This window comes from Scardinius erythrophthalmus (genome assembly GCF_964197995.2).
Source record: "Scardinius erythrophthalmus genome assembly, chromosome: 10".
NCBI classification, from domain to species: Eukaryota; Metazoa; Chordata; class Actinopteri; order Cypriniformes; family Leuciscidae; genus Scardinius; species Scardinius erythrophthalmus.
In genome coordinates this window covers 28815378-28831445 of record NC_138230.1, presented here as the reverse complement: position 1 = coordinate 28831445, position 16068 = coordinate 28815378, and the positions used below count along the sequence as shown (strand labels likewise).

The 16068-nt window shown below is 38.5% G+C and overlaps 1 protein-coding gene across 1 annotated transcript in view; it reads left to right on the top strand.

The window, feature by feature from the left end:
* Nucleotides 1-16068, top strand: part of zfpm2b (zinc finger protein, FOG family member 2b) — a 56157-nt gene that overhangs the window by 31438 nt on the left and 8651 nt on the right. Inside the window, exon 5 of the mRNA XM_081376179.1 lies at nucleotides 4230-4326. Within this exon, the coding sequence (XP_081232305.1) occupies nucleotides 4230-4326 (97 nt within the window). The remainder of the gene's footprint in view (nucleotides 1-4229; nucleotides 4327-16068) is intronic.

The window sequence follows — 16068 nt, the reverse complement described above, 5'->3', positions numbered from 1 at the left end:
ATTGAAAAGCTTTTTTCTTTAAAATTGTGTGCACTGATTAATTGTTCACAATAAGACCAATGAAAATGTATGTACTTATGGATTTGTCAAGACACCAAAATCTGCCATCTAAAAAGATAAATCAATATCAATGTGAATATTTCTCATCAAATTCTTCTAAAGGAATACACTACATGACTTGTCCAGATTTTTTCCCGATTTACAGTCGGGACGAGTCAACACTAGTGGCCGAAAGTCTGCAGTCTTCAGTCAGAGTTCATAGATTTCACAGAAAATTGCATAGTGTATGATGGACACAGACTCTGATTTTTTTTCTTCAGACTATTATGGCCCAGTTTACACAATTGTGTTTTTGTTTTAAAACACATAACTTTTGCTACGGTTACACATGGTGTCTACTCTACTCCGGAGTTTGCGACCCTTGAAAATGTAGACTTTTGGAAACGCTGCAGACCCTGTTTTAGTTTGAAAACTCCAGGGTTACGTTTCAGTGTAAACAGACCAGACTTAAAAAAACCGAAAGTGTGGCTGCCCACATCATGCAATCGGATCATGACAATAACATATCAGAGCTGACTTTCTCAATGGCTCTGTTAGAGACCAACCTCGATGACCATGTAAACAATAATGGAGACGGAACTGCAAATTATCCACTTGTTCTATTCTTCACTGCCCAAGGAAAGTAGGATGCATTTGTAAGCTGCATTCGAAGCAGCCATTGATTTGGGACAGCCTAAAGCCTGGTTTACACGGCAGGATAATTAGGCCGATTTTAGCCCCGATTCACCCCTTCCGACAATCTTAAGGATGCTCTGATTATCGTAAAATAATCTGATCCGATATTCCTGCCGTGTGTGGTGTGTTAAGACTGCTCTCGTCTGCTCGGAAGGACGTCGGGACCGCTCCAACTTCAAATCTGGGATATCCAACATGTTGGATTTTTTTGGCCCGATTTCTCTTCGTGTGTGGTGTCCCCCGGGGACAAACGAGCACGCAGCCTGTGGACTGTGGCGTGTAGCCAATCAGAAAGCGAGGTGACGAGGCGGCAAGGAAGCACCGGGAAACAAAATCAAAACAGCCGGCGGCATGGCGCACCAGAAAGTCCGGTGGAAGTCGGAGATTTTCTTTTGATAACATTTTTTTCGGTTAAAAACAAACTGCAAACTATCGCCACTGCATCCTCTTCGTCCGCCATGATTGTTTACTCTGAAGTCACGTTTGATCTCGAGGGATTTTGCGAGATTTCCCGTCTGACCTGGGAATGCTCGGGAGTCAAATCGGTTCGTGTGTGATGTGTTGATTTTGCCGTGTGGCTGCGCACCACACGCTGTATGACCAAAACTGTTAGACCCGTGATTTTTTATCGCCGTGTGTGGGGTCTCTCAGGTTTGGAAAATCAGCTGTGTGAACCAGGCTTTAGTCGTGCCGCTTTCGGCCTTCAAAGGTAGCCTTGTCAGGATAAAGGCTCTGAATTGGGACACATCTTATGTGTGACCTTTGTGTTTGAAACGATATGAAAGCCTGGTAGTGAGTGATCCTCAGTCCTTTAGTGTTTTTTTCTCTTTTTTTCACATTTTTTTCTTTTTAACCATTTACAAATGAATCAAAAGATTCTAAAAGTTGTGTAGTGTATTCCAGCCTTAAAGGGTTAGTTCACCCAAAAATGAAAATTATGTCATTAATGACTCATCCTCATGTCGTTCCAAGCCCGTAAGACCTCCGTTCACCTTCGGAACACAGTTTAAGATATTTTAGATTTAGTCCGAGAGCTTTCTGTTCCTCTATTGAAAGTCAATGGACGGCATACTGTCCATGTCCAGAAAGGCAATAAAGACATCATCAAAGTAGTCCATGTGACATCAGTGGCTCAATCTTAAGTTTATAAAGCGACGAGAATACTTTTTGTACGCAAAAAGTAAACAAAAATAACGACTTTATTCCACTATTCATTTCCTTCTCTCTACGCCTCGAGTGAGTTCACGTAGTGTTTTTGCGCAGCGCGTCTATGTTGTACGTCACACGTAGGCTCACTATTGGCCGACGCTGGTCATGTGTGATGCGTGTGACGCACAACACAGACGCGCTACACAAAAACACTACGTGAACTCACTCGAGGCCTAGAGAGAAGGAAATGAATAGTGGAATAAAGTTGTTATTTTTGTTTACTTTCTGCGCACAAAAAGTATTCTCGTCGCTTGATAAACTTAAGATTGTCACATGGACTACTTTGATGATGTTTTTATTGCCTTTCTGGACATGGACAGTATGCCGTCCATTGACTTTCAATGGAGGAACAGAAAGCTCTCGGACTAAATCTAAAATATCTTAAACTGTGTTCCGAAGATGAACGGAGGTCTTACGGGCTTGGAACGACATGAGAGTGAGTCATTAATGACATAATTTTCATTTTTGGGTGAACTAACCCTTTAAAGAAACAGTTCACCCAAAAATTAAAATTCTGTCATCATCATTTGTCATCATGGAAAACAAATACTATGGAAGTCAATGTGGTCCATCAAATATTTGGTTACCGACATTCTTCAAAATATCTTCTTTTGTGTTCAGCAGAAGAAAGAAATTCATACGGGTTTGGAACAACTTGAATGATAACAGAATTTTCATTTTTCGGGTGAACTATTCCTTTAAGTTGATTTATTGGGGCCCCTGTATTTTGATTTAGTTTGGCATAAATGTCTCTACTTACATGCAGGGACCCCAAGCAAAGCCCCATGTCACCAATTTGTACTAATTTCAGATTAAGTCATTGCAGCCCTTTGAGATGAAGTGGATATGATCTCTATTACCTGTAGGGATCAGAAGACATCCAGCTCTAAAACAGCATCATCCCTTTATATCCCTATGGGGGAGGAAAGGAAACCAAATGCTTTCCAGACTCTTAGACTGTTATCACTGTGCTTATCTCTCCGGGAGCACACGCTCCCTCTCTCTCGGGCCAAATCTGCATTTTTGCTGAATCGTATCATCTTCCTGCCGACTGGTCAATCCCAGACAGGGCCGGCAGGGCTTTGTCTTACGGCCTATTAGAAATAGAGAGGCAGACACAAAGAGGAAATATACACTTGAGAAAAAGTAGCAGACTTCAGCATACTTTTAAAAAGACTATTTATGACAACGCATTCTCACTCCCAAGGTGTCAAAAACTGAAGCATGATCAAGCGAATTTAATGTCACTACAAGACGTTAAAGGTATCCCTAGGCATCGCTATATCTACGAACTAGGAAACCAATTGCTTTCAATTACTTGCCTTGTGTGTTTGATTAAGAAGCATGTATTTGTGCTTCAAAAAAAAATATTTTTGCATGTATTTGTAAAATAATAAATATTATTAATATTTATACTTTCATGATTTTTTTTAAGGACCTAACCCCACCCCAACTCTAAACCTAACCAGTTCTGAACAACATAAAACATGTAACGCAGATAAAAGTATAGTCACAGGTATTTATTGCAAAAACCTGACTAAAGAACTTGTTGCATTCCAAGTCTTCTGAAGCCATACAAAATTGTGCCTGATGAAGACCTGATGGTCGAAACGTTGTCCTGCAATTAGTGTGTTTGGGATGTGGGGTGTTTTTGTATTTTTGTACTTAGCAACATCACAGATATCCCACAATTGTAAGCACAATTTTATTTTTTATTTCAACAGAAATATCAATTCAGTTCAGTCTTCCAATTATAAAATCAAATCCTCTGTCCATCCCTTTGCCGGTTCTTTAAATTCCGAGTGTGCCGGTTTCAGGAAGCTGTGATGCTGGTGATAGAGGGGTACAATGTGTCTAAAGATCAGTGCTCAGCATTCCGATTCTTCTGTCTCCAAGTCCATGCCGCTCCATTCTGGATTCCAAACCTCCCAAAGGATGAGATCTGATCAGGTTGAACATTCAGAGGGTCTCTAACAATACAGGCATTCATAGGGCGAGCGGGACAGGGTGTGGCTTCCTGCTCGCCTCTCTTCTCACACACATACATGGAGATATATCTTTTGAAGGGCTTTTGGAAATGATGAATTCATGGTTGAATTTGTTTAAACACGCTCACTAGGACAGTCCCACCGTTGGATGGCGTATCCACCGTATGCCACTGACCGTCTGATGTATTTGTAACACAAAAATGGCAAGTTGTGGTTGGTTGATCTATATGTCAATCAGATGGTTTGTTTGAGTTGGTGGGTCTTAGAAACAGCTGATGTGTGTGTTTTGTGTTACAGGTTTCGCTGGTGTTGAGTGGAGGTCCTCGCTGGCTGATGGACATGATGTGGGTCAGTGCAGAGGATGGAAAGAGCAACTGTGCTGTTTACATTAAAGGTGAGAATTTATTATTTGGGCTTATAAATGTATTTGTAATTCTTGCAGGCTTCTGTGCCTGAGAGTGTGTATACTTGAACGGGGTTTTAAAGACCCCATGAAATGGCAGGACAGCACAACTGACAACAATTGACAGCAGAAGGATATCCATCAGCAGAAACGTTTTGATAAATACAAACTATTTTTAATGCTTGACTTTGTAATTGAGTTTTGGGTAATATTGAGTTATCAGTGTTTATTGGATCAAGGCCCTTGCTAGTGCCTGAATTCTTGTTTATGATCTACTGATTCACATCATAGGGAAAAAGGGAGTGGAATGAGACCCAACCAATGATGTGTGACTTGCTATTGTAAGACAGTTGCTGGTGGTATTAGATCACATTCTAATTCTAGAGATCATTTGATTGAAGATTGTTGGCTTTAGTTTGAAATTGTTGGTGTAATATATATTCTAAATAAAAAAATTAAAAATTAGGGTTAAATATGTTATGTTAATTGGTAATGTTATTGTAAAAATTAAATACAGAATTAAAATGTATATAATTTTAAATGATTACGGTTTCATTCTGCCTCCTAACGACTGGTTAGAAATCATGAGATTAATTATTATTCTGTAATTATTTTATTAAATTGACTGCTTTATGTTTCTCTTGAAGTTTATACATATAAAATTCCTGCTGCATCAACTTAAACAAAATAACTTTTCTTTTTTGCTAGTACTATTTATACTATTTATATAAGCCGTTATTTTGAACTGTCTATAAAATAATCCCAAATAATAATGTATCTTGGTTTTCACAAAATGCATTAATATAAAAAATATGTTAAAATATTATATAATATAAAAAGTATTAATTTTAAAATATATTAAAGAACAATTGTTATTTTTAATTTTTGTTAACAATTGTTATTTTTAACTTTGTTTAATAACAAAGTCGCCAGCCACCATCAGCGTTTTTGATCATTTTCACGAAAACTTCATGGCCCCTGAATATTTTGTTGTAGGATTATCTGAACATGCAATATGTCAAAAGAAAGAACAGAGCCTCTGCTTTTAAACAAAAGCGTAATGCATTATTTTTTTATTAACACTTGAATGTGGGTAGGGTTTCATAAAAAAAGCAAAACTTTGAACAAAAAAATGTGTTTTTCAAAGACTATAACGTGCATAAGCAATGCTTTTATCGCTTGTTTCTGCTCCTTTTTTGCCTGTGTTTTGATCTGGAGATTCTCGTAATAGCACCCCCTACCATATAACAGTGAAAACACGGAAAGCTGGAAAATTCCGTTACTGGCGGGGAATGAGTTAATATTTCACAATAGCCGCTTTCCGACCTAGTAGTTCTAGGAACTTAGTTCTAGGAACTGTCCACTTCTAAACAGTTCTAAGAACTACTCTCCCTCAAACTCGGTTTTGCTGTTTGCGTTCGCACTGGCCAAGTGGCCATAGGAACTGGTAGGAGGGGTAAGGGAGTGACGCAAGCACGGTGACTTTTATTTTGACGGCGTGACGGACCTTTATTTTGGCGGCGCTGAGAACGCCAGAGCAAACAATGCTCGCATTCTCTGTGTTATTAGTTAGCGATCTGTCTAACAGTACTGTTTAATATCTTATTAGATAGAACTGTTATAGAAAGTAGACAGTATATGAAAAAAGGTTATTAGCCTACATAATCATGTTTGGCTTGGTCCCCTCAAAGTTGCGTTGGATTTTCTCTTCAGCATTTAAGGTTTAGAGACCCATATATCACTGTTTTCCATGTTTGTATAGTTAGTTTATGGAGTAAATATATAGGCTATAATCTGTGTGTTTACATTCTAGCTGTTTTAAAAATGGCGGGTGCTGGTGTTCCGCGTGCATTCGGTCAATCAGCGTACACTAACGTCACGGATAGTTCCTATAGTGCTGGTTTAGACCCGACTCTGAAGTAGGACCTAAATTAGTTCCTACAAATGGAGTTCCTAGAACTAAAATCGTTCCTAGTTCCTGCGGTGCGAACACGCCGACATCCGGGTACTATAGCCAATAGTTCTAAGAACTGTGAAAAGGTTCCTCCGGTCGGAAAGCGGCTAATATTTCTGTCTTTACTGTATTTTTGATCAAATAAACGCAGCTTTGAAGACTTCTTTCAAGAACATTAAAAAGTTTTACTGACCCCGAACTTTTGAACAGTAGTGTGTTTATCTGTATTTGCATTTTTAGAAGGGGTCCCTCACAATGAGATCATCAAATTTAGGGGTCTGTGGCATTAAAAAGTTTAAAACCTGTGCACTACAATATACTGTAGATGATCTCAAAGCTAGCACACATGGGCTAAAAGCCAGAGAACTCATAATGTCGATTTCATGGGGTCTTAAAACCCCCATGTCTTGACTTTATATGTGCAGTGGATCTAAAAAAAAACATGGACCCTTTTCCAAGATAAGACCATGGCCCCATTTTTTCCAAAAGAAGAAAAAGTGAGCAGTAATAACTTGCCACTCCACGAACAAATACTCAATGTTTAAAGAGCAGAAAGATAACTCTTTGTTGCTGGTGCTCTCTCTCCTTGACTAAAAGTGATATTTCCGCTAAAGTGCTTCACTATTTTTATTATCTGCAGGAGCTTAATTGATTAATCTTCTTACAGTACATGTGTAAGTTCAACAGAGAACAATCCCTTCTCCATTTTGAAATAAGACTTGAGGATATGAAAGACTTAAAGGCCTTTATCGCAGTTATCTGAGAACACAGAGAAATAGAATAATGGTTGAACATCTCCAGCAATGTCAAATTTCATTATCAGTGTATTCAAACAGCACCGCCCCCCTGGAGGAGTCGACTTTCCACCAGTGAGCGGCACAGCGATTGCGTTTAATTAAAAGACAACGCTGATGAACTGAAGGGCTTTCAGCAGAGAAGTTATTAAGGAACTGAAAGAGGGACGGGATCGATTAGGCCACGCGGCTGGATATCTCTCGAACTCCCTGGCGTACTATACCAGATTGCAGAGTTAGTTCTCCCAATGCTGGTCACATCAGAGGTTTTGGGGGGTGAGAATTATATACTGTATGCATATTACAAGGATATATTAACGTATTTTGGATTGGGGGATGAAATATTAGAGTTTCAAAGTGGTTTTCACATTTGATTAACTTACTTAGTCTGAACCCCGAGTGCCCTACTCAGTCCCTCCAGGATTTCACGATTTTTTGGTGTGATTTTTTTTTATGATCAAAATGACTGATTTTGTGGTGATGTCCAGAAATTTGTGAAGAAATTTGCGATTTTTATATTTTATAATTAGGACATCACATTTACCATAATAGTATTATGTCAAATGCATAATAGTCATACATGACACAAATCACAAACAAAATGCATAAAGCTTGTTTATTTTGGTCTCATCAAATTAACTTTAAAAACAACCTATGGGTAATTTTTCTACCTGACCTATGTAAATATTAACAGCAGGTGTAGTAATTTATACTGTAGAGCTGTGTGTAAATCCTGAGTTAAGGGGTCCTGAGCTGCTGTAGGCAACCAGTTACTTACAGTGCGGCGTTTTGCATGGCGTCCCCACTGCGTATAGCTACGCAATACGAAGTGACCGTTCGAAAGGGAACTACTCGGTTACTATCGTAACCTCAGTTCCCTGAGAGTAGGGAACGAGTATTGCGTAGCCGCCCGCACTATAGTAACCTGGCAAGTTGGATGTGCAGTTGCCGCAGCACAGCCAATGAGTGAGCCAGATACTCACTGTGCTAGCTGTGCAGCTGCTAGGGCTGGGTATTGTTCAAAATCTTTCGATCCGGTGCCAATTTCGATACCGGTTTCTAACGATACTTTTTTCAATACCAATTTTATGTAATCCATTTTAACATAACACATTACCTCAGAAAAACTTTGGTTTTATTTTTTCAGTTTGACTCATGCTCCTAGCCAGTGCACAAAGGAACAAAAAAAGCACAAAGGAACAATTTATATGTATATATATATATATATATATATATATATATATATATATATATATATATATATCAAGAGCTCATGCTCACCAAAGCTGAATTTGTTTGATCAAAAATACAGTAAAACTTGTAATATTGTGAAATAGTATTACAATTTAAAATCTTATTTGAATATATTTCAAAATCATTGCTTTAGTGTCACATGATCCTTCAGAAATATGAAAACAGTTTGCTGCTTAACATTTTGGAATTTTTTTCATGATTCTTTGATGTATAAAATTTTCAAAAGAACAGCATTTATTTAAAAAACGAAATATTTTGTAACATTACACGTGACATGTTTTAAGGTCACTTTTGATCACTTTAATGCATCCTTACTGACTAACCAACGGATTTTTGAACAGTGTACATTCAGTAGGTCATTATTGCAATATAAACACTGTCAGAGTGATCAACAAGGTATATCTTCATTAACCATTCGAAGACGGAACAACTTTCTGCTCTTATGTTTACTCCGTGCACTGTCAAGGGCTTCATCATATTTGTCACGGTATCAGCATTTATTTTACCGCATATAGGCTACTGCATCGCGCGCTGTTGGCATCGAGCCTGGAGAAATGTAGCCACACCTTTTCCACATCTTTATGGTATTGTGTGTGTGTGTGTGTGTGTGTGTGTGTGGTCGCGTCTCGTATGAGTATGTGCCCGGAGAGTTTGTGTGTGTGTGTGCTCGGGTCACATTGAGTATGTGTATGTGCGCGTGTGTGCTCGCGTTTCATATAAGTATGTGCGTGGAGAGTTTGTGTGTGTGCGTGCGCGTCTCATATGAGTCTGTGTGAGGAGAGAACTAGAGATATTTCAATTGGGTGATTATAATTTAATGTTTTGTGAGGTCTTTTTCATTTTTGTGATTATTTTGAGGTTAAATTAGGAATTATGCAGGGTCGCAAAAAAATGCGACATTTTGTTGATTCTGCGTTGTATTCAGCGATCGTGGAATCGCGAAAAACTGGAGGGACTGCCTACTGGTCTGTTTTCACATTATTTTGCACCGAACCATGATATGTTTGTATCATCGGTACGGGGGCCACTTAAGTTCAGTGGGCATATAGACAAAAAAAATTGTGTGATACTGATTTTCCAAATCGATTCGATTTGATTCACAAGCTTTTGATTTGATTATATATCTCAAGAACAGTGGAATTTTTCTTAAGGAAAACAATCTCCCAAATAATGATGTAAGCTATACAGGGAACCCTATCAGTTGGTGCATGTCTATTATATTAAAGATATATAACATATTACTCCAACATCATCAAATAAAAATATGATGAATATGTAATATAGTGCATATATTTAACAAATGTTCCCCACTAGAGTTACTTTTTTTAGCTAACTAACAAGTTTATAGACATTGAATGGCTTTCCTGAGGTAAATAATGTTACGTGACATATTGTTTACAAGCTGTTTTATTGGTCTTTCTGCAGTTAAAACACTGATTGAGCAATTACATGAGACATGATACATTTCTGTAAGTTTTTCTGTATCTTTCAATCTTCTGATGTTCATTAATGTTTATTTTGTGAGGAAGAGATGATAGGAGGTGTGCTACAAATAATGTTTGTTGTTTTTCATTTGTTCACACATCTACTGAAAACAGCATAGACGGAAAGATTGATCTTTGGATTTAAGAATCGATATCGGATCATCAAAATTAAGATTGTCAACTCTGCCCCAGTTGGGCGAGGCCTAATGAGTACAGTTGTTCCCCTATGCACCTCTGTTTTCAAGTTCACTTGCCTGAAAAATTTGAGTTCAAATGACAAACTAAACTTTTTTTTTACGTCAAACTCTCTCCTAAAAGAGTATCAATTTAAAAACCCATGCTGGTTGACCACACATATTGTTGACAGTGTGTCCCTATTGTGGGTCTGTGGTGGTTCCAGACCTGTGTTCTCTATAACAGAATATGGGTTCTTGAGTTGTCTGATATGAAATGTTGTGCCAGTTGCAGTCGCGTCTCATGAACTGAGTTCCTGTGAAGGGGGCAGTTAAATTCTTAAGCGTGTGTTTTATATGTGCTCTCTATCCTGTCAGAGGGCTTTTGGCTTATCTTGAGTGAATGTCGAGGCTGGAAATGTCAGGCACGGGCAGAAAAAAATATGAGATTATGAAGCTGCTGGATGTTGTCATGGGGTTGTGATGCGTCATAAATCCTGGTTTGATGGTAGTGGATGTCTGGATCAGGAGGGACACGGCTTAAGGACTGCAGAGACTCTGAGCTCTGTCACTGAACAGGAAAGAGGTTTATTCTGGTCATTAGGCGATGTAGACCTCATCTTTTGATTTATCATCCCAACCCCCCCACTGACTTTCTTCTCTTCCCTTCATATTTCATTGCTGTCTCGCTCTCTCTCTTTCTCTCTCCCTCTGTCTCATTTCTTGATGGACTGATATCTGACAGGCTTATGGCTGTCTGTGATGGGAAGGAGCAGCTCTATTAAGGTGAATCTGGGGTCAACAGAAAGAAGAAAAAAGTCCTGGCACATCACAGCAAGGGGAAACGGTGGTCATTGGCTTATCACTTGTAGTTTCCTGTGATAGTACTAGTGAATAGTAGCCAGAAAGCCATGTGGAGCATTTATAATGTTGCTTAAATATAGTTTATCTTGAAAATCTTAAGTTCCTCTACCTAGAAAATGAATCCACCTAAAATGGATGATTCAGTCAACCTTGCAGATAAGATTTTAATCATTTATAATACAATTAAAAATGCATTGTTTTAACAAAATCATGAACTTCACAATTTACGTGTTTTTTTTTTTTAACTCTTTAAAAATCCACACGATGTCCATCTGCACAAACTGCTTAGACTAGTCTTAAAAGTTAGTCATCTAATTTTTTTTCTTCAAAACTGGTCCTAAGAAAAAAAGGTAGATCGGTCTAATTTGAAAAAAGTAAAACTGATTTCCTTTTCTTATTGCTAGTTGACCCAAACTAGTTCTTAAGACACAGTCTTGACATAGTGGCTAAGTTTATGCAACTGCCCCCCAGGTCTTCTAGTCAGGCTTTAAACGAAGAACAGACATCAATTTAAGTCATTAAGTCCTTCACACACATTCACATTCTTTTTTGACAGATGTTGTCACTCTGAGGTGTGGAAAAGTGCTGCATGAAGATTCTTAAAATTTTCTCTTTTTGTATTCCATAGAAAAGTAACAGCGTACGGGTTTTGAACATCATGATTTTTAGGTGACCTACTCCCTTAAATATTTTTTTTTTTTTGGTCAACTATTCTATCACGTTGTTGTTTTTGAGGGTCTAAAACGGCAGTCTTGTGTCTACCTTATTGTGTCTCCTTGTTCAGGGTTACAGCATTATGTCAGAGGAATTTCAGTTTGATTCTCACTGAAGACGAAGTCAACAGAGACAAAGTTTAATTGAGTTTTCCTGAAACCAATCGGGAGTTTTGCTAGAAGGTAGAAAAGCAGAAGCACATAATCCTCTTCCCACTGAGGCGCTCGCTTGAGGGGTATCTCTCCTCCCTTTCTCCCAATCTCTCCCTCCTTCCGTCCCTCCCACCCTCTCTCCTACTCTATCCCATTACCTGGAAAAAAGAAGAGGGTCCCAAGCTACAATACTGAATACCCCAAGATAAAAGTAAACATTTTCTTCTAAGATTTTTTTTTATAGAAGCTGCAGTTGTTTTTCAGTCACAGATCAAAGTCTCTCACTGGTACAGAATGTCTCTATAGGGTCATAAACGTCAGAGGATATTCAACTAGCCTAAGTGGCACAAATCTTCCCAGTGTGAGCGGAGTGATGATCTACTGAGAGAAATAACACTGTGATTTGCATAATATATCATCGACCATAATCCCTAGTGAGGTCCCGGCAGTGTCCTGCGTAACAATCCCTAAGAAAGAGAAGGTGACGGATAAGTGTAAGAGTGCAGCTTTTTATTTAACAGAATTCCACAGATTCGGAAACTAGAAATCTAGAAATCAGTTGTAACTTTTTTAGCATCACCAGATTTTTACCATTATGTTAACCTTGTATTTTGTTTACATTATACAGTTTTATTTTGTTTACATTTAACATGTTCACATTTACATTTATATTTAACTAATTTATTAACGTTTACCTTTACAACTAACTTTGTTAACGATTACTTTAACAAAAATAGGTTAACAAAGGCAAATCTAAGGCAATGTTTACATTTATGTTTACTTATTTTGTTAATGTTTCCCTTTATATTTTCCTTTGTTTACTAATATATTAATGTTTGGATTTGTTTACCTATTTATGTAATGTTTGCATTTGCTATTGTTAATGTTTACCTTTACATATAATGTTTACACCTTAGTTTGAATTTTCTTTTACGTTTATCTTTGTTTTTTATGTTTACCTATTAATGTTTAAGATTTTTCATGGTAACATTTATGTTTACATATTTGTTTAAAGTTTACATGTATTTTTACGTTTACATTCATGTTTATCTATTTTAATGTTTATTTTCTATTTTGTAAGCTAAATGCTCACCTTTGAAGTGTCAAGCATATATGTGCTGTATGTGCATCTCAATTCAACAGCACGTCAACTGGGCAACGTATAGCATTGACGGGGTAGCGCAAAGCTATTAAGGAGCTGTCACAAAGCTTAATTACATATTCGTGTATGGAAATGAGTTGCTGCCTGTCAGTGATTCTGTGATTTGAATGCTTCACATGTAACACAGAGACTGTCAAGAAAGACTTCAATCAAAAATGCTAAAATAACCGAGTTGAACGGCTAGCTACACTTTCCTCCTTTATTAAGATAACCACAGTATGAAACAGTAAGTGAGGGGGAGGGATGATGGGGGAGGAATAGTGTGTGTGTGTGTGTGTGGGGGGGGGTCTATCTCAGGCAGAATTGATGTGGTTCTATCCATATTCATATTCAGCAGCAGCTGTTATCGCTTAAAATGCTTTCTAATTACAACAACAAGACAAAAACTGCTTGGATACGGTCCAGACCCGCTAAATGATAAAATAAGCGCTCATTCACTCTCTCGCTCACTTTCTCTCTCTCTCTTCCTCTCTTAATCTCCACAAAGCACCTTGGAGTCTACTCACCCAAATACATGCCAATGAACAGGGAAAGTGCCATTCGGAGATGCAGGTGTCACGTTTGATAAGAAACTTCTGGATTAAATATGCTGTGGCTAATGAGCAGCCGGGCGAGCCAGTGAGGGTGCGACCATGGGCACGATTGTTCTCCAGCTGATAACATTCTGCGGAAGAAACAGCCAAATTCCATCATTTAATAAACAGCCCCGGCCTCTATCAGAGAGAGCGCCTGGATCCCGGTGTTAAGTGGGAGACATTGCTTTTCATTATGGGAATCTCAGGGGGCTTCCATAAGGGTGTGGAGGTGCAGCGACAAACAAATTGTCCCATATTTAGACACGTTTATTTATGTGCATCTTTGTGTTTTTCAGAGGTGCAGCTGCATGGAGTTTGAATCTTCAGCTTGACAAAAAGTTCTTGTGATGTATGCTAAGGCACGCATCGCTGTTACTGTTACAAAAAAAAAATAGTGAAGGATTTACTTTGAAACTATTTTAACTCACAAACTGCAAGTAACACTTTGAATTAAAAAAAAATAATCTTGTAAAAACATACTCCAATAATCTTTGTTTTATTAAAACTTTAAAAGAGTACTTACGTTAGGGATTTGAACAAACTCCTAAGTATTAAACTTCAGTGCATGAATCATATTGTATGCCGTTTTGAGAAGAGGTTTGCTATTATCATGCCAGGTTTTCACCTGGTAAACAATTCAAATGGGTACAAAATGGGTAAAAATGGGCAACCCTTTACCTACCCCAAAAGGTGCATATTTTACCCTACAGTAGTAATATATACCTTTAAGGTACTACTATAGTACTAAGGTACTACTAACCTTTTAGGGTAAATATGTAACAAATATGTCCCTTTAAGGCACTGCTCCTGTGACAAGCTGTTGTATCACTAAATCTACAATTTGTTCACTTAAAAAAAAAAGTTGTAAAAGCCCAGATACACTTAAAAAACTGGTGTGACAAGATCTGGTGTGGAAACTGGTGTGATTTTCGAACAAGATCAGGCCAAAAAAAAATTGTTTAGAGTTAATTTCTGGAGTTTGAAACAGTTTGCTAAAGGAAAAAAAAAATCGCTCCGGCTGGTAAACACCTTTGAACTACCATTGGTCTGTGGCCATTATGCAATAATTAGGTGTGCTTTGAGGCTCCACCTTCTTTGACAAGGAAATCTTTTCCAGTTAATTTCTCCTGCTCAGTCTGTCGAGATCTGACACAAGAAAAAACATGAACACTGGAAATCTGCTTTATATAGAAATTGAAGTTATAATTCTAATTAAAAGTGACACTTTTTTTTCATATTTAATACTGTAAAGCTGCTTGCTTTAAATCTATAAAGGGATATATGAAGTGACTTGATTTGAATTGCAGAGCTCGGGCAAACACATCTTATCCAGATCGCTATAATCGGATGCTTTCTTAACTGCTGTTTTCTCACCGATGTCATTTTGATATTGAGAGGAAAACGATCAGCACACATTTACATATTCACCTGAACGCTGCCTGCATGTTTGTCGCTATATAACGCATTTCAAATTTCTTTTTACCCTTAGCCAGAGAACGAAAAAGAACTTTGCAGTGAGTGTATCGGGCCTTAAGTGATAAGTGGTGAAATCCCATCCATATAATTCCCTCTATCAGTAAACAGCTGTGGAGATCAAAGGTTGACCTCTTCAAGGTCATTTAGATGCCATAATGAATCCGCTGGACTGATGGAAAGAAAGCAAAAAAGAAAGTAAGACAGATGCAGGTCTTGACCTGTCACTCATAAGGAGCTTAGTTCACCCAGCCAGTAAAATCTCACTTTCTGCCAGCATTGGCTTTAGCCGGACCAGTAGGCTAGCTGTCAGGAAGACGATTCATTTCTCAAAGCTCATATTTAGAAATTGGAAAAAGGCGGGATAATTTTTTTGGCAGACCTGTCAAGCTACCGCTGCTCTTCAATTTGAACCTGAAAGCCGGGGGTGTGGTGTGCTGCGGGAAAATAAACACTGACTGCACTGCCTCATGAATATACAAAAAGAGGCACATAACTTCACACCCTGCTACCCCGGCCAGATGACTGGCCGTGCCTCACAGGAAGCCGCACGATGCCCCTCTGGTGTGTGTTTGATGTAGCGCGTGGGCCACTAGATCAATGAGGGTGCAGGTGTGCGGGGCAGATGGTGGAGAGGTGATACCCGGGGCGCTGAAACTCAGCCGGGCCAGGAACACAGAAGCTCCATGAGGGCGGCCCCCAGGGGAACAGAGCCATATGACTGATGCACTCTGGGATGCAGCGAGGCAGAGATGTGATTTATGGAATAGAGCAGTGAAAGTGAGCGCCCTGCTGTCTCACACACTGCCGCTGTGCTTGCAAGATCTCAGTGTCTGTTTTTTTGGGAGACTTTTTGTCTAGTGTATTGCATTTTCTTGGGACTTTCTCATTAAATTTTTTTTTTGGGGTGGTGAAATAAAGATGGTTGTGTTAAAGTAATGTAGCTAGTTTTCTGCCACGAGTCACGGTGTTGTTGTTGAAAGGTGGAGGTAAAGTCATAGTTTATTGGTGTTTTTTTAAATCACACTTGTAATTTTGAAAGAGGTTTAAATGCTTTTAACCCCAAATTTTAAAGCATTTGGGGTGTCAGTGGTAGACCTGTACAGTTTGAAACAATACAGTGGTAGACTGTTA